The following is a 17,967-nucleotide window of genomic DNA, read 5'->3' on the forward strand; positions in this document are numbered from 1 at the left end:
GTGATAGTATGTGAAAGAAGTCAGTGGTTTATTATCAGACTGCTGCTTTGTTATGAAACAAATGAGGGCATGGGGGTCTTGAGCAAAGCTCAAGGGATCCAAGATACTTCGGTAATTATCTAGACTACGTGGATGAAAATGTGGATTTACCCACGTGCTTTAAATAAAGCAATAAAACGTAATAAAACCTGAAAATAATTATCTTCCAAATTTCTTAGATAGAAAATACTTGGAATGTGGTGTATACTAAGCACCTAAAAGTAGGATTGCAAGGCTGATAACTGGGGATAGAGTGCAGGGAACTGATTAATTTTTCTCACGAGTTACAGGAAACCGACATACTTTGGTTTAGAGTTAGCTGACTCTGCCGAGGCAGGATATGTGTTAGTACTACATGTTGCATTGGATCAGTCTTCTGCACAAAATAAGATAACTATGCAAGTGTGCAGCTAATATATTGCTACAGATAGGGATTTGTAGCATCATCAAATACATTTAATACAGAATGTATTTACAAGAAGTTGTGTGTATTTTCTTTGAAAATTTTCAGTGAGTTGGTTGGTTTTTCAATTGCGTGTTCAACTCATAAAAACATTTTTTTATTATATCTTCAATCTAAGTTTTACTAGTAAGACTTTATTTCACTTACATTAAAAAAAAAATCTCTGCTAAGGTGGGCATGTCTGCTGATGTTTAACTTGTTAAATTTGGTGGAAGGCTGTATACAGTACCTGAAAGACTGAATTCTAATACATACATGGTTTAAGAAAGGTAATTATGGTTTCAGTACTAAACTAGATTTCTTTTGTGTATTACATGATATGATTAGCATGTGAACTGCAAGGGATATAAAAGTTCAAAGCCAAAGGGAAATGTCAAAGAAATGCATAGCTTATATTTTTAAACCATAGATAACTACAGGCTAAAATGTGAATTAAACAAGTTCCTAAGTCAGCTTTTGTTTAAAACTACATAGCTTTTTACTCATTTATATTGGAAATCAGAATTTTTCCTGTTTTTCACATTTTTTATGAATGTAATATTGAGCCTTAAAAATCACGTGAAATTTTCTGTGTGGTAGTAATGCTCAAATAATATAAGGTCATTATTAATGCATTTTCTTACTTTAAAACTCACTTAACCCAATTACACGTATCTTGATGAATTCTGCCATATTCCTCATTATGTGCCATAGGTAACCCTTTCTTTGTTCTTCTTTCTCTTTGGTTGATCTTTTTTTCCTTTGTCTTGCAGGTATTTCTTGTGCCTACAGCTTCGCCAGGATATTGTATCTGGCCGACTGCCCTGTTCTTTTGTGACTCATGCCCTCCTTGGTTCATATACCCTGCAGGCTGAGCTGGGTGATCATGACCCAGAGGAGCACAGCAGTGATTATATCAGTGAATTCCAGTTTGCACCCAATCAGACTCAAGAAATGGAAGAGAAAGTGGCTGAGCTACACAAAACACATAGGTATGTCAGATACAGTGGGATTAAAAGAAGTCATCATGCTTTGTCACATTTATGTCAATTCTTCTAAGAGTGTGTGTAAAACTGCTGAGGTAAACTTATTGTTACTTTGGAAATAATTTCTTATGTAACTAAAAGCTCTTGCTTTGATGTGTTTAGACAGTTGAGTTTGAAAATAGTAGTTGCACTAAGGTCTTGGTAGGGAAAAAGTATTTTTATATGAATTAGTTTAAGCAACATACATCTGTTTGAAGGAGTGAAGGTAGAAATCTGTACTCAAGTAAAATAATATGCTGTGAAAGAACACTTCTCCTGTAGAGCAAAAATGCTCTTGATACCTTATAAATGGAGGTTTTTCTATCAGTCTGAATTTCAGGATTCCACTCAGTTTTGATACATGGTTTCTTGCCAATAAACTCAAAGTTTGTTCAATGGTTTTAGGGGCTTGACTCCAGCACAGGCGGATTCCCAGTTCCTAGAAAATGCTAAGAGACTCTCCATGTATGGAGTGGATTTACATCATGCCAAGGTATTGGGGATTGGGTTTGTTTGGTTTTGTTTTAGAGAGACATGCTAAGTATTAAAGAAAATAAATAACATATATATAGACTATTTTTTAAAAAGTCATATGCTTAATTTTTGGCTGTAGGCCTTTATCTCTTGGTTTTAATAATTACTCAGTTTATAACTCTAACATCAGTAGAATTTATATATAAGTTTATTTAGTGCATAGACATGTGCAGCTTGGAAATAATATTTCACTCCTAAGAGCAAATAAAGACATTTAAAATGTCTTATTTTTTATGCCAAAGAGATGTGGGGCCAATAAAGTAAAGCCTAAAGGAACATGTAATTGTTTTCATAGTACCATGAGAGTTAAAAAAATATGGGGGGGAGGTCATGGGGGAGGATTTTGGTGCTTTTTCCACTTCCTGGGGTAGGTCAAATCAAGTTTTCATTTCAAGTGGATTTTTTTTTTTTTTTGGTTAAAACCTCAAAAGGCAAACTAATAACCTCCTCCCACTCCCTCTCATAAATACAGAATCTCAAATCATTAGGAAATTTAAGGTATTGTAAGCATATCAGTCTTGCATTTAAAAAAGAAAACCGAGACTTTTAAGTACTGGAGAAATGTGGTTAAATATTGTTTTGTTAGTTCTGCCAGTGAAGCAATTCCATAATGACAGTGCTGGCATTTGATGTAGTTGACCTGTTGTTGGGCAGGACATGAGATTCTGCTGTATTGTGTAGTGTATCAGTAAATGATTAGTTTTGTAGCCCATAAAACTAGCATCAAATGCTGTCAGTGAAAAAGAATGCTCAGAAACCTATCCATTACCTCCTCTATCTTTGCTGGAATAGTACATGACTGTAAAAGACCACCTTGATCACCAGCTTGTTCAGACTTCCACTGACTGCTATAAATGGGACAGGCCTGGTTTTCATTTTTCTTATTTTAATATTTGTTGAAATTATTGCTAGCACACACACTGGCCATACCTTTCCTGCTTTTAAATTGTTAACTTAGTCCCTGTTACCAGAATATTGAAGAATTTCCCAGAACTGTGGCATATGAATGCCAAAACCATTACTTAGAGTCCAAAGTCTTTCCTATAAAATGAATATACTTGGCTATTTCTGATTTAAGAATCTCATTGTCAGAGTCAGGTTTGCATATGAAACATGTCCCAGTTATAATACTCCCTCAAGGTATGTCAGCAATAATTACTTGTTTGGGATGTTATTGAAGTGATTTTTATGAAATTGTCTCATACCTGGTAGGATTCTGAAGGTGTGGATATCATGCTGGGTGTATGTGCTAATGGTCTGCTGATTTACAAAGACAGACTCCGGATCAACCGCTTTGCTTGGCCAAAAATTCTGAAGATTTCCTACAAGCGAAGTAATTTCTACATCAAAGTCAGGCCAGCAGAAGTAAGTAGCACCTTTCAGTCTTGTTTCTTCTGTGAGATCACTTCTGTCCAGCAACAAGAAAACATCCTAATTTTTTTCCACAGTTGTCCTCATAAGCTTATGATATCTTCAAGCAGAACTTACAAGTGTTTTTTTCTCTTCAGATTCTAATGATTGTATTAAACACCTGTCTTGATTAGTAAAGGCAAACCAAGAAGAAGATCTATTTTCTTCTTTTTTTTAATAGAAGCTGTCTTGTTATTTTATTGGGTTTTTAAAGCAAAAAGCTAGTTACACTGGCCGTATTCTGACTGTGCAAACTTGCAGTCCTGGGAGAGAGCCAGCTGCTCTTCCTCTTTGGTATAATTGTCCACTAAATGTCAGCACCTTAAGTTTGTGTCTGCAACCAAAGGCTTGAGCTGTTCTGTAGAATATTATAACTTTGTTAGCTGCAGTGGAAGTAGTGGATTCAACTTTCTCTTCAGTTACTGCTAAAAGTTTCTGGGAATTGCTGAAGGGGCTGTGTGCATGTTTACATTTTGAACCCTTTGTAACAGGAAATTAAAAAAGTCAAATACTCTAATGCTTTTTAAGTTTATACTGTAAAATGTTTAAGGTGGCTTTTACTGTGTGAATAAATAAAATAAAAGAGACATCCAAACACCAATTTTACAATACTTACATTATAGTTATGTAAGTTTTCTAATGCAGATGTATTGTTCTTGCATTCACTTATGCTGTTCATGGATGAAATATTTTTGCTAAGAAAGTATTGTATAGTGATACAGATCATATAAGTTTAACACTGCCATATAGATTTCAGATGTTTATTAAATCCAAGCAAAGTGCAAAGCACAACCTGCTGTATAATTACTTCATTCAATTTATCCACCATGACATAGCCCAGCAAGTATAATTCTTTTAAAAGGCTGGAAATTCTGACATTTAAAAAAAATAAAAATCTTATGAAGTCTTATGGCAGGAATATTACAGCTTGATACAGTAATGGAACTATCTGAACTCTACCTCTTAATTATTAGCCAGCTTAAGGAAATGGATTAATTTATTTGTGGATTCTTTCCAGCTGGAACAGTTTGAGAGCACTATTGGGTTCAAACTGCCAAACCATCGGGCTGCTAAAAGGTTATGGAAGGTTTGTGTGGAGCACCATACTTTCTTCAGGTAAATGATAATTCTCTCCTTCCCCCACTTTGCAAAGTGTGCTCATATCTTTTCTTGGAGGAAAGTAAAGATTTCCCCCTTCTTTGCCCCTTGCAGTATGACCTCTTAGACAGAAGATACCCTGACAATAACTGACCCCAAATTAAGATACCCTGACAATAACTGACCCCAAATTACCAATTCCTAAAGTCTCAAGTACAATTAACTGCTCTATCCAAACTTCTAGAGTGCTAAGAGGATGGAACTAAACAAGTGGTCATGGAGCACAGGAGGCATGCAAGAACCGGCCTCAATCCTGTGCCATGTGCTCTGGAATGACCCTGCTTTAGCAGGGAGGTTGGACCAGATGACCCACAGTGGTTCCTTCCATCCTGATACATTCTGTGATTTGTGGTCTGATTTCTTGAGAGACTGACTTTTCAGAATGACCATCTAAAAAGGCCTTATGCATCATCACAAGATGGACTTGACAGTAATCTTCATTTAATTAATTTGAACATTCTGCTGAGTGTAAATCCTTCTAGCTGAATTTTTTCTTATTTATGAACTAGGTTGAGTTCACAATCATTCTTCAAAAAACAGAATCACTTTAAACAGACTATTTGTTTATGTAATAATCCGTAACATCCTCTGCATTTTTTTCTCCAGCAATTGAGGAACATAGAACAATGAATTGGTCATTGAAACTGTGATCTATTTGTAAATGAGCACCTTAACAACAGGCCTCAGAGTTGTTCCTCTGTCTACTTGCTCCACTGAAAAGGATTTTGACATTGTTTAATTTTTATAACAACGCACATTCCATGAGGGTGTGCATGTGCTCCCTGCAGCCTAGGAGCCACAGATTTAGGTTGAATCTCCTATAAATTGGATAGGCATTGAATCTGAGTTTTTTCTTCAAAGCACAGTACCAAGGGTGTGTAATGGTAAGCTTTCTCCTTCAGTAGCCTGTTTGTTTAAAAAAAAAAAAACAAAACAGTTGTGTTTTAAAGTAGATGCAATCCTGTTGCTGAATATGCTTACTAGACAGAACTTCAGAGAACTTGGGGACCAGGAGGTCTAAGCAGATGATTACTGGAACTGTCTCATTGGATGGTTTTCAGTATTCAGGTTCATTCATTGGATGTAGCATGTTCTTGAATGCAAAGGTAGAACTTAGGCTGAAATTGCCAAATCTCAGCATAAATCAGTCTCCAAATGCTTAATTTAGAAGCACTTATTTTTTAAATCCTGATCTGACATTTTTTTTTCATGTTGATGGGATTCATTTATTAACACAGTCCAGCATTTTATTCTTCTTGAAAATTTGAAGTCTGCTTTGGCTGGTGGTGTCTATTACCACAAATAGCATGCAGTTCTGTCTACAGTGAAGAGTTTATTAATACTCTTCAAATAACTCATGCAGTGATTTGCTTTGTTGGTAAGATGTATTTCCTAGTTTTATAGTAATAAAATAGACCTGAATAAAGAAAAAGCAAATCTTATGGAAGTCAAAAATCCTAAACTGACAACTACCATTTGCAATTCTGAAAGCTTGCAGGAGCATTAATAGCTATGAAATAACCTTACTACAGAAATTCTGACATAATAAAAATAATTGGATTTTATTCCAATCAGAAGTGGCTTTTCCTAACCAGGAATGACATTATAACAGGAATTATGTAACAAATACTTGAACCATTCTGTAAATCCATATACTCCATTGATGTCATCAGAGACAAAATCCTTAGAACCTCTCATCCTGATTTAAAAACAGTAAAATAAAGCCAGCTCTATCTCCCTTCAAAGATAAAAAGCAGAAAGCAATTGCTACAGTCCAAGAGACTGTAGCTCATCCAGAGCATGTGCAAAGCTTGTGTATGATGCCACAGTAAATTGTATACAGTTTAGATGCGTATTTTTAGCTTCCAAATCTCTTAGCATGCCCTATATAACATGGTAAGATTCCTTGTGTTGTCTTATGTGATGTTTGTTTGTCTCGAATAATCACATTAAGATCTGTTCTTATAATGTATAGGAATTTCTCTAGTATAAGAAGCTATTTATAAAAATTGTAATGAACTGTATTGAAAATGACTACCAGAGGGCATTATATTCACTTGTTATCAGTTCAAACTTAGAGGATTCCAGTAGCATTTTCAAACAGCAGCAATCTACATAAAAAATGCAGTCAAACCATATATCTACATAGAAATTTTGAGGTAAGCTTAGTTGGCAGCTCTGGATCTTAACCACTATCTGTGGAGACATGCTTATATGCATAACACTTTATGATGTTTTATTTGATATTTTCATGATTTTTTTCAGCGTCTCCTCAGAATGTCTTAAAGTAGTAAAAGCATAGTTTTCAGTTATTTTACATAATTAAATCTGTAATACAAAAATCCATTCAAATAGCCTTAATCAGGAAGTAATTAGTTCCCTTGTTTTTTCCACATTAAAAGATTAAAAGTTTATCTCAGCAGGGTGGAAGATAAAAATGGCAGTTAATGCTGTAACCTTGCCAAGAATGGAAAATCAAGAACTGAAGAACCTTGGACCCTTTTATCCTTCTTTGTCTTAGTACATAATGCACTCCCTCTTGGAAATAATGGGGAGAAAGACTAGTCTTGAATTGTTTTCTTTATAAATGTTGGAACAGATTAAGATTTAAGTGCATTCATATGCATCTTGGACATGGGGAATTGTACACTTCTGGTTATTGCCACAATAAACATTCTCTCTTAGGGAAAAGGGGGAAGATGTTTTTAAGATTTTGGTTTACTACTCATTTCCTATTCTCATTTGATTGATATGAAATTAAATTAATTTATTCCCAAGTCTAGTTCTCTTTTGCTCATGAGGGCAATTGGTGAATGATGTCTCCCCGTCCTTATCTCACCCATAAGCTGCTTCTTCTTACATCTCTTTTGTCCAGCTGAGAAAGGGGAGTGTTTTTGGTGGGGCCCTGGTATCAGCCAGGGTCAGCTCACCAGAGCTCACTGTTCTGTTTGCTAGCCATCTGAAAATTCTTCAGTTTTGCTGAAATGCATTTAGAATGATTGTTGTAGTCTTCAGAACCCAGTACTGGATAGTGCCTTAACATATGCTGGATTGGATTCCACTGACACAGATATTTCTGTGCAAGTGCTTCAGAAGAGGGGAACAAAGTCAAAGTCAAACAGTTTGGACTCTTGCTTGCCCATCTGTGCCATCCTCAGTACAAATGGCACATGAATTACTGGTTCTGCTTGAAAGAAGTTGATGTTCAGTGAGCTGCTCATTCTTTGCAAATTCTCAAATCAAGAAGCTTTGTCTGCAATAATCTGATAGTTTTATACGGAGAGAGAGAGTAGGCCATGATGGGTGAGCATGTATTGCAACATTACATTGATCCAGAAAACAACTTCAAAGGCCTTTCCAGAGATGTGGGGACTGGGAAGAGATTCTTGCAGTGATGACTGTTTGCTTTATCAGCAAGGATGGCAGTGGACTCTCAGTGTTGCAGTTGATGGTCAGTTTTCAAAAACAAAGTACAAGCAATAGGGTTAGATGAATATGATCCTGAAGTCTGAAGTTACTGAAGGAAATTTAGGGATGCAGAAAGGATGGGATGTCTTCAAACTCACATGATGGTGGCACAGAATCAACCAGATTGGAAAAGACCTTGGAGATCATCAAGTCCAACCTATGACCTAACACCACCTTATCAACTAAACCATGGCACTAAGTGCCACATCCAGTCTTTTTTTAAACACCTCCAGGGACAGTGACTCCACCAGCTCCCTGGGTAGCCCATTCTGGACTTTCTGACAAGGACTCCAACACTTACGGTACAGATACACGTACCCAGCATTAAGAGTACATATAACTCTCTTTCTCACCCTTTTCACAATATGCTTCTTCCCCCACTCCTTATATCCAGCAAACATCAACCTATATAATTTTATCAATGACATTGTAAAGAAACTAGATTCTGAATTTAGGCTGTTAAACTTTTTGCTGTTGGGTAACAACTCTCCAGTCTTCTCAATCTTTTTTCACTTGATATTCCCTTTTATACACCTTTGAGATACCTTCCCTAACTTTGAGGAAGAGCAGCTGCTGTATTGGTACCTCAAAATATAGGAGAGGCAGTGGGAGTGGGATGTTTAGCTTTTACTATAAGTAACATTCTAAGGAGAGATCTGAGAGGTATTCTACATGACCTATAATGGCTTCCGCTTTCAGCTTTTTCTACAAAAAATTAAAATTTAACCAAGATAGCAGCAAAAGATAAGACTCCCAGATGCTTAGTCATGCTGTGGAAAAATGTGATGGTCATCAGCATTATTCCAACTACATACAATAAATAACATGCATTGTTTTAAAGATCTTTGAAGAGCTTACAGTAGAATCCTTTCTTGAAGAGCACAGATTATGCACTGTGAACTGAAGCTGAAGTACAATAAGTAGCTTCAAATTACCTCATTAAATACTTAAGATAAAGCCTTTTAAACTGACTTTGCTCATATTTCCCTTTCAGACTTTTATCACCAGAACAGCCTCCCAAAGCGAAGTTTCTGACCTTGGGTTCCAAGTTCCGCTACAGCGGCCGTACACAGGCGCAGACACGACAGGCCAGCAACCTCATAGACAGACCAGCTCCATACTTCGAACGCACTTCCAGCAAACGTGTTTCCAGAAGCCTTGATGGAGGTATGAAATTTGAGTTCTTTTTTCAGCGTTTTGATTGCATTAAGTGTCGTCACTCTGACCTGACCAACATTCGGAAATGTTAATGTTACGGATGGCCAGAAAGTCATTTGACAGATTTATGAATTTCAATTTCTAAAGCCACTTTAGGTACTTGTCAGTGTTAGGCGACCTAAACATTAAGTTCAGTCACTGCCTAAATGGTATGGCACTGCTGTGGGTATATGGAGTTCACTATATTGGGTATGTAGCATCTGTGTACACTACTCATGCCTTCTTGAAGGCATAGGCACACACTACAGGCTCTTAATAAAATATTTTGGTCAGTGGCATCTTTTGAGATCTGGGTTGGTCTGAGCTTCTCTAAACAGAAAAAGCTGAATGAGTTGTTTCTTAGAGTTTTCCATCCTTTTGTTCAGTATTTTGCTATCCTAGTATATTTATTCAGTACTTCAGTGTTTAGTTAAACAGTTTTACGTTCACTTTGAATAGCTAAAGCGTGGGTTTTTTTTTTTTGTCATTACTGGTATTTGGTCTTTTTGAGCAGAAATACCTTCTGTTTTATTGGAAACAGGCATTCTTTCCAAAGGCAGGTATAGCAGCACTAAGTGTGAGAGATGTAAAAGCACATGTCTTACTCAAAATCACTTCTGCAATAATATATAATAGAAAAACACTTCAGCAAAATAACATGAAGCTTGACTTAGATTCAAGCATGCACAACGTCACTGGAATAAAAGTGAACAATGACAGTGATGTGAGTTTAGCCACAATGGAGCTGTCAACTTTATCTTATTTTCTTAAAAAATCTTTTACTTAGAAGAGTTTGTATCAAAGTTGTATTTATTAAAACTCCCTCATTTAATGAATTCTCTATTTCATTACTACTATTTTGATTAAGCCAGTCATCATGATTTAAAAAAAAGAGCCACCCTCCTCATTAGTCCTGTTAGGCTGAGTCAAATAAGAGGAAGATAATTTAAGGCCTTTTACTCTCTTGCGCTTTGACTATATTCAAGTATACATTCTTAATATTTTCCCCTTCCATTTTTTGCAAGTATATAGGGAGGAAAGTTCTTACTTTCACTGAGTTGTTTGTGCAGTTCTGCTAAAATTCCAGTGAAAAATACTGTGACAGTTATATGCATAACTATTTCTAGATTGCATTAGAGTAGTCCTCTTAAATAGTGAATTTCCACAATATACTCTTTCATATTTCTCTCTCTCTTTTTTTTAATGGTGATTTTTACACTCAAAAGAGCAATACCTTCAATTTATCTTCCAAGACTAATCAAGAAGTTGATAAATACTTGTCTGATTCTGTGAGGGTCTTTTCCATACATATTAAGTGCAAGTTTTATGATGGGGTGCTTTGCTGTTCATACCAGTGCAATGGGAACCACAGACCTTTTGTAAAGCCAAGAAGCTGAAAAATACTGTATCACTCAGTAACTAGCCTGTGTTGATCATTGCTGACATAATCATAAAGTGTTTTTCCTAAGAAGATTGAAAACTAAAATGTTTCAGCTGATCCAAATTAGCCAAAATGATTTTGTTCTCTAATAGCTCCCATGGGTATTTCAGACCAAAGTCTTGTAAGAGACTTTTCTGCTACTGGAGGGCAGGCTGCTGGAGATAAAATTATTGATCTTGAAGCTGCTGGTCAGGCCAAGTTAAAAGAAGGTGGCAGAGAAGAAGATGAAAGTCCACTCAAAACTCCACAACTAGAATTGACTCAGGATGGAAAGGTATGTGTGACTTTCACACCAAAATTATTTATTCATGTGAATGTGTGCATCCATGTGAGGTTATTTAATGTCTATCTGTTCTGAGTATCATATAGAACATTATATTAAAATATTAAAATTGTCAAGTGCTTTCTGTGTGCTTAACTTAATGTAAGCATATGTAAGCAAAAGAGAATACAAACTTCTAAATGGCACTGACCTAGAGTTTCTTTTATTGCTGTAAATCTATTTTAAATGTTCAATAAGCTTGCATGAGTTCTTGAAAAAATGTTTCAAAGGGTAAATCATGTTTGATTCACTTCCTTAGTTTGTTTAGACTTGAATAAAAATGTTAATGTACCATGGTTATGTACACTCTACAGAGCTGGGTATATTATGATTGAGTTTTATTACCATAGGTAACAATTTTGTTTTAGTAGCCATTGCTGAATTATTGCATCCTTTAAAAATTTGTATGTTGACTAAGGTATAGATTTCTGTGAAAAGTTAAGTACTGTGATCTGTTCCTGTTGCAATTGTTTGCTTGTCTTGTTTGTTTGAGCTACTAGGGGAATAGGTCAAAAAATTTAATCTATATTTTGTATGATTTGATGTAAAAGTTTCCTCCCAAAGTGCCAGTGCTGCTTATTCTCCCTTGGAGAACATTTCTATTTCAACAATTATCCAGAACTTATTTTAATATTTAAAGAGTAATTTTGTCCTCAAACATTTTTGCAAGTTAGCTACCCATTTTATTCTTGGTGAGACTGCTAAGTTTCTCTCTGCAGTTCATATGTTCCCACTGCATTGAAGTGTAGGAAGAGAACAAATACCACAGCTGCATTTTTTTGTTTGCTGGCAAGTTGAAATAATTTTGAAATAGCTGAGAAAAAAGGCATACACAGTTTCTTTATGGGAGAAAAATGGTAAAATAAATTACTATGTTTTGCCTTTGGGCTTGGTTAAATGGCGATTCTCCCTTGTTCTCAAAGTGGTGTATCTTTCAATATTTTCACCAGAACAGTGGTGGAGGGGAAGGCAGTATTTTGGGAGGTTGTTCCAGAAAGCTGTTCAGTATGGTTTTGTTACATATGCTTATTCTGTGAACAGCTTTTCCTCTTTGCCCTAGTGCAGATGTTTCTTTTCCTTTCTAGTTCTCTTTAAGTCTTAGAGAAAACAGCTATAAACCCAAGAAGTGCCAGCTTGTCTTTCGTGTACTGCACTGTCCTCTGACCTTTCTGCCAAAGCTCTGAATGTCTGTCTGCTTCCATCTGTTTTAAGTGACTACTACAGTTCAAAAGTGCACAGTTCTTTACAGCCTGAGAACAAAACATTTGTAATGGGTTCCTTTCATAATCCACAGAAGTAAACAAGTTGGCTGCTTGTAAAACACAGCGGGATTTTTATTTCTATTGCATTAGTAAAGCTATCCCTTCTTCTAAGTACAAGTTTTCACTAACTAATAATTTCTCTTTTTTCCCCTCTTCATGTGCCTTCAAACTTGCATTTTTGTTGTGCTTTCATTTTCCACTGTGCACAGAATTTTTTTCTTCAGCTCACTCACGTACACCCGTCATTGCTGCCCATCCATTCTGTGTCATCCCATCTCACAAACTTGTCACCTGTCCCTGAGATCGACATGCTCTCAGATATTTCAGAGGAAGATCCCTTTGAAGAGCCCCTCCTTACCATTCCAGACATTTCAGAGTGCAATTCCATAGAACAAACATCAGATCATAATAAAACCAGAACAGCTTCACCAATTAATACCTTTGAATCTATGAGACCCCTAGCTAGTCGAGGCTCCCCTGCTGTTGAGGGAAGAATCCATACAAATGACTACAAAAGCACTGAGTTGTGCGTGTCATTCAGCTTCTTCAGATGCCTTTCTTTTAGTTTCCGTTCGTTGCTTGATGAGGATGGCTATATTACTTTTCCTAGCCTTCCTGATGTTTGCATTTCTTTCCTCCCACCTGGCCTTCAGCACTATATTCCTATTACCTCTCCTTCCTTCATCCCCTCTTTTCTCCTTGTCTTTGTCCTGCTTCTGTCTGCTTTCCAGTCTATTCCTTTTTCACTCACATTTTCCCTTCCTCTCGCTCTGTCTCTCTGCTACCTGGAGCCTAAGGTGACTTCCTTTAGTAGCTCTAATGGCAGTGACCTGAATGACAAAGCAGAGGAAGAGGAGGTGTGTAATTTTGCTGCTTAAATGTTGACACTTGCACATTGCATTTATGCTTGTTCTCATGAGGCTTGCTCAGTTTTGCACACTTCCTAGTTTAGAGGTGTGTCTGTGTACATGCCTGTAAATACATATGTCAATACACAAATGCACAGGTGTATATCTATATCTTTTTAGCATTTCTCATTTGTGAAAAATTGCCATTGTGGGATTTTTAGTCAATAGATAGCTTATGGTTTTTCTGCCTAATTTCCTACAGCATGCATAATCTCATTGAATTCCACAGATACTGAGCTGCAGGTGGACTTGCATTGTAGTTCAAAATGTTAATGAGGACATAAAACTCAATACTGAAAGTGCTCTGTGTAACAATCGATATGTTATTTGATACTATTTGCAAGTTCTATTTGCACTGTCAATTAGTTTTAAAATGCCTGTCTCCCGCATGCATTGACTGGAATGCACATCTCTGAAGTTCTGTTTGGATCTGAAAAATGAAATTCCTAAAAGCTGAATTCAGAAAACTGTGAATACTTTAAAATCAGTGTTTTGATTTCAGATGTTTCAGCTCTACAAGGGTGTGTGCAAAGCTGAGTCTGTCCAAGGCACTTTTTCTTTTTTTTACATGCTTTGATTAATCTCTAGCAGCAGTTGAGACTGATTTCATTCATTAGCTGGGATGGCAGGTTATGTCAGACTGTGTCACTGAAATCTGAGCATTCTTTAGAATACACTGCTAAAATGTACAGAAGCCTCAGTCACACCAGTATGTGCTCTGATCATCTGGAGTAGCTGACATACTGCCTCCTTTCCTTATGTCTGCTGCTCATGTTACAGCAATACCACTAGAAAAAGGTCTTCTATTTTGATCCTCAAAGAAAATATTAAACCAATTATTACAGAATCAAAATGGAGGAGGATCTGTTTAATGTTACATTTAACAAAGTTTGCTAAACCGATGTACATATTAAAGACATGCTGAATATGATACGATGCCATTATAATACCAGTCTAAGTATAAAATAATGAAAAACATGACTTTAAGATTTTCTCAATTTTTCCGTAGCCTAATCCATTCAATAATTTTTAGCGTAGTTACAGAAAATACAACCCCAGATAAGTCAGAAATTAATAAAAATATTATATGTACTATGTCGTTCACACAGAATCCAAAATGCAACGGTATGAGCAGTAAATCCATCTTCAAATTTATGGATTTGCACAGTGTTGACTTGTAAATCTTTTCCTAAGATTGCCAGTTGATATTTGTACTTGTGGAGAGATGACTGGGAAGTGGTTCACTTTTTAAAGAATGCTCTTCCTTAAGGCATTCAGAATACTTGGAGATAAGATATGAAGATTAGTTACAGAAAATTACCAACAGAATGAATTGCAGTTTAAAAATAAATACATTCACTTAACAAGGGGTGTATGTGTATATGTGCAAATAGTTCATCCCAAGACAACAACATTCCTAAAATTTAAGACCGTTTGTAAATACAGTGTTTAAGTGTTTGACTTGAACCCTAAACTCTTTTCCCAAAAGAACTCCTGGATTAGATTCCATTTTCCCATCAATTTGTTGCAGAATTTAAGTCGCTTACCATATAAATTATGCATATCATTTTTGTTTGTTACTCATTCTTAAATTTTCACCTGGGAAACAATAAAAAGTGTGGCAAGAAAGGGACACAGTGTGAAACTTCCATTTTTCATGCCACTTATGCCAAAAAATACTTCAGCCATTCTACAACAATGTAGGTGCAAGAAGACCCAAGTCGCTTAATTTCAACATCTGGGGCCGAAAAAGTAAAGGTCTGTAAAATCCAGCACGCTTTGCAGCATTTACAAAGAGGTGAAGCCTCTGCGTTAGTCTGTAAGCCAGTGTTAACACTTCCTTTTCTTGATAATTTGTCATGCGCTCGCACAGGTGGAATACGAAGAGGAGGAAGCACAGCAGAAGGTGCTTGGTTGTTCTTTTCCAATTGAACCTGGCTGTGGCTGCCTGCCTTGTTAGCACCCTAAATTTTCTGTGGGTTGTGTCTGAATAGTGCCTTTTCACCTCACCATTTTATTTCCTTTATTTAACTGTCTGATTGTAAGGGTCCTTTTTTTATTTACTTGCTGGTCCATTTTATGTTCTTTAAGTTTTGTTTTGATTTTGTTTTCTTTTTGTTTATGTGGTTCAATTTCACAGATCAGTTCCTTGAGAGTAGACGGGGAAAATATTTATGTCAGACATAGCAATTTAATGTTGGAGGTTTGTATGTAATACAAAAAGTACTCTCCATTCTCACGGGCTGCCAGGCTGCATGGGATGGGAGGTCACCTGCAGGCTGTTACGGCCACACTGCATGAAGTGCATGGGGAAAACTGGCTTGGAAATGTTGCATGTTACCATTATAGTTTCTGAGTTTAAACAAGAAACAAACAAATGCAAAATACCCACAACCAACCCTCAGCTTGAACACTGAATGTAAATTTGTGTATTTTTGCTAAATGTTTTCAAGGTGGCAACTGGGAAGAATAGCCCTATTTAGATACTGCAGGCACATGGGTGCAATTCGTAATTATAAATGGATATTTGTACATTGTACCTCAATGTTTGCACATTCAGATGAGTAGGGTTTCCAGCTTTTGCCTGTTTAATCAACCTTCCTCAAATACATTAGCTAAATAAACAGAGTTAGTAAGGGGAAAGCAGTAAAAGTATAGAAAACTAATTCTGGTTCTGACACTGGTTTTAGGAACATTGAAAAATGATGCAAGGATCAGATATTTAAAGGGAATGTTTGGATATCTTCTGAAATATTTGCTTTTTTTTTCCTTTTCAAATTGAAGTAATTTTTGCTTCTTGAAGGTTGGTTTTCATTGCAGATGAGCAACAGCAAAGAGCTTTGAACAGTATGTTCATGTGCAGTGCACTGTCACTGAAGTAGAGATTTTTATTGTAAGAATTTTCATATAGATTGCTGATCTCAATTATTTTATCGGAGACTGTAGTTATTATTAGTATCATTTAACTTGTGGTTAATAACTTAAGCTTGTAACTGAAGATATTTTTAAAAATCCTACTGCTGTCTTTATTTCATTCATCCAGATGGGGCTATAAATAATTCCCTTTGTCACAAAACCAGTTTTTTGAAAATTATTGGTTTTGTTCAGTAATAAGGAGATGTGTGGATCGCAGTAACCCAACTAATGTTTTATGGCTTTTTGCAGCTTTTTGATCACTATTGAAACTTTGCTTGTGTATAACTTACTGAAGCACTGAAAGTGTGCATTGCATAACCGTGCTTTGATCAAGCCCAAGAAATGTGCCTTGTGTCAAGCCAAGACAGGTCTTAAAATAATGACAGGATTGTTATGAGCTTCAGTTGTGTAACAGAATGCCTTTGGCATAAGATTTTACTTCACTCAGGAAATACAAACTTTAGGGGGACATATTTAATGTCTCATTTGTTAGTCCAGGATGAAAAGTGGTCCTGTGACAATACAAACATAGAGTTGCCAGAAGGGGACAGGTTCAAATGTTCAAAATGCATGCAGGCTTATCCACAAGGTTAGGAAATAGATGTGCAGCACCAAACCCTTACTGGGGCTGAACATGCAAGTGAAAAGAAATTAAAACCTAAGGAGTTTGGTGTGGGTTTTTCATGATTTAATGTGAAGCATCTTCGCATTGCAATCACTGGCAATAAAAACCCTAACCTAAATGGTAGATTTTAGAACATTCTGCTAAAAGGTATTTAAAATCCTTGAAAAAAATCCAGATTCTTTACCTATATAATTATTTCTGATTACATTCTTTTGACAAAACTTCCTTAATAATTTTGTCAGCATTGGTAATATTTCATTTCAATCTTCAGTCTTTTAGTACTAAAAATGGATCTGAGGCTGAAACTTGAATATAACTATAGAATACTACTGAAAAAAAATATTCTTGTGTTACAGTGAGCATAAGCAACATGGGCTTTTCTTGAGGCCTGGGATGCTGGAAGGAGGACAAATTGTGAAAGCAGGGTGAAATCTGCTTCTCCTAACAAATCCCAGCCACTGTATTTAGAAGGCAATGAATTCCCAAGAAAGCTAAGCATATATATTTTTGTCTGGTTACTAGAGCAGTTACATTTTGGCATAGCTTCTGAACCTTACCTCTGCCCTGTAGCTGATACAAAGTGAAATAATACCTTGTAATAATTTGATCCAAGGTGCTGCAGTTTGGCCTTAATGGTCATGAGAAAATCCAATTCACAATGTGGCATTCCCTTTGGCACTGATCTATGGAGGCAAAATTTAGATAATTTTCTTGGTACAGGCATGCACAAAAAACTATTCCTACTTGTCTGTCTACTGTCAGGTTCTTAAAAGTAGAATTGGCAGGTAACAGGTTTTAAGTCTTTAAATCTGATTCTTCCAGTGAGTTTAAGCCTGCACGAGAGGCACAATGAGTTGTCTCTCTGAAGCTAAGTAGGCATTAGCTCCTTGTATATTTGGCCTTGTAGTATTGTGTTCACACATGTAAGTATTTTTCATAGAGCTTGTAATACCAAGAAAGATGCATTTTTATGCTCCTTGGGTTAACCTATTCTTTCTTACAGCTACCTTCAGTTATGTTAGCTGTGCAGTATCCTGAAACATTTGTGTCTGTGATTACAAATTTTAGGTGAAGATAAACAGCTCCTGGAAATTTTTGGACAAAAGTAGCTCTTTGCAAAAACCATGTACAGCATTATTTCCCTTTGCTTTAAAATATGGAAGAAACAGTGTATGAGTAAGACCTTTACAACAAAAACAAAACCAGAAAATCTTGGTCCT

At 36.2% G+C, this 17,967-nt stretch overlaps 1 protein-coding gene across 4 annotated transcripts in view; it reads left to right on the top strand.

Annotated features, from left to right (window-relative positions):
- The window catches only part of EPB41L2 (erythrocyte membrane protein band 4.1 like 2), a 108,859-nt gene that overhangs the window by 71,980 nt on the left and 18,912 nt on the right, over positions 1-17,967 (top strand). For 2 of the 4 annotated variants that reach the window (XM_053972986.1, XM_053972984.1), the window contains 7 exons: positions 1,255-1,473; positions 1,912-1,999; positions 3,253-3,405; positions 4,469-4,566; positions 9,071-9,243; positions 10,807-10,988; positions 15,347-15,409. In XM_053972986.1, coding sequence (XP_053828961.1) covers positions 1,255-1,473; positions 1,912-1,999; positions 3,253-3,405; positions 4,469-4,566; positions 9,071-9,243; positions 10,807-10,988; positions 15,347-15,409 — 976 coding nt within the window. The remainder of the gene's footprint in view (positions 1-1,254; positions 1,474-1,911; positions 2,000-3,252; positions 3,406-4,468; positions 4,567-9,070; positions 9,244-10,806; positions 10,989-15,346; positions 15,410-17,967) is intronic. The other 2 variants (XM_053972987.1, XM_053972985.1) reach the window with 1 other exon arrangement.

Source organism: Vidua macroura, chromosome 3 (genome assembly GCF_024509145.1).
Source record: "Vidua macroura isolate BioBank_ID:100142 chromosome 3, ASM2450914v1, whole genome shotgun sequence".
NCBI classification, from domain to species: domain Eukaryota; kingdom Metazoa; phylum Chordata; class Aves; order Passeriformes; family Viduidae; genus Vidua; species Vidua macroura.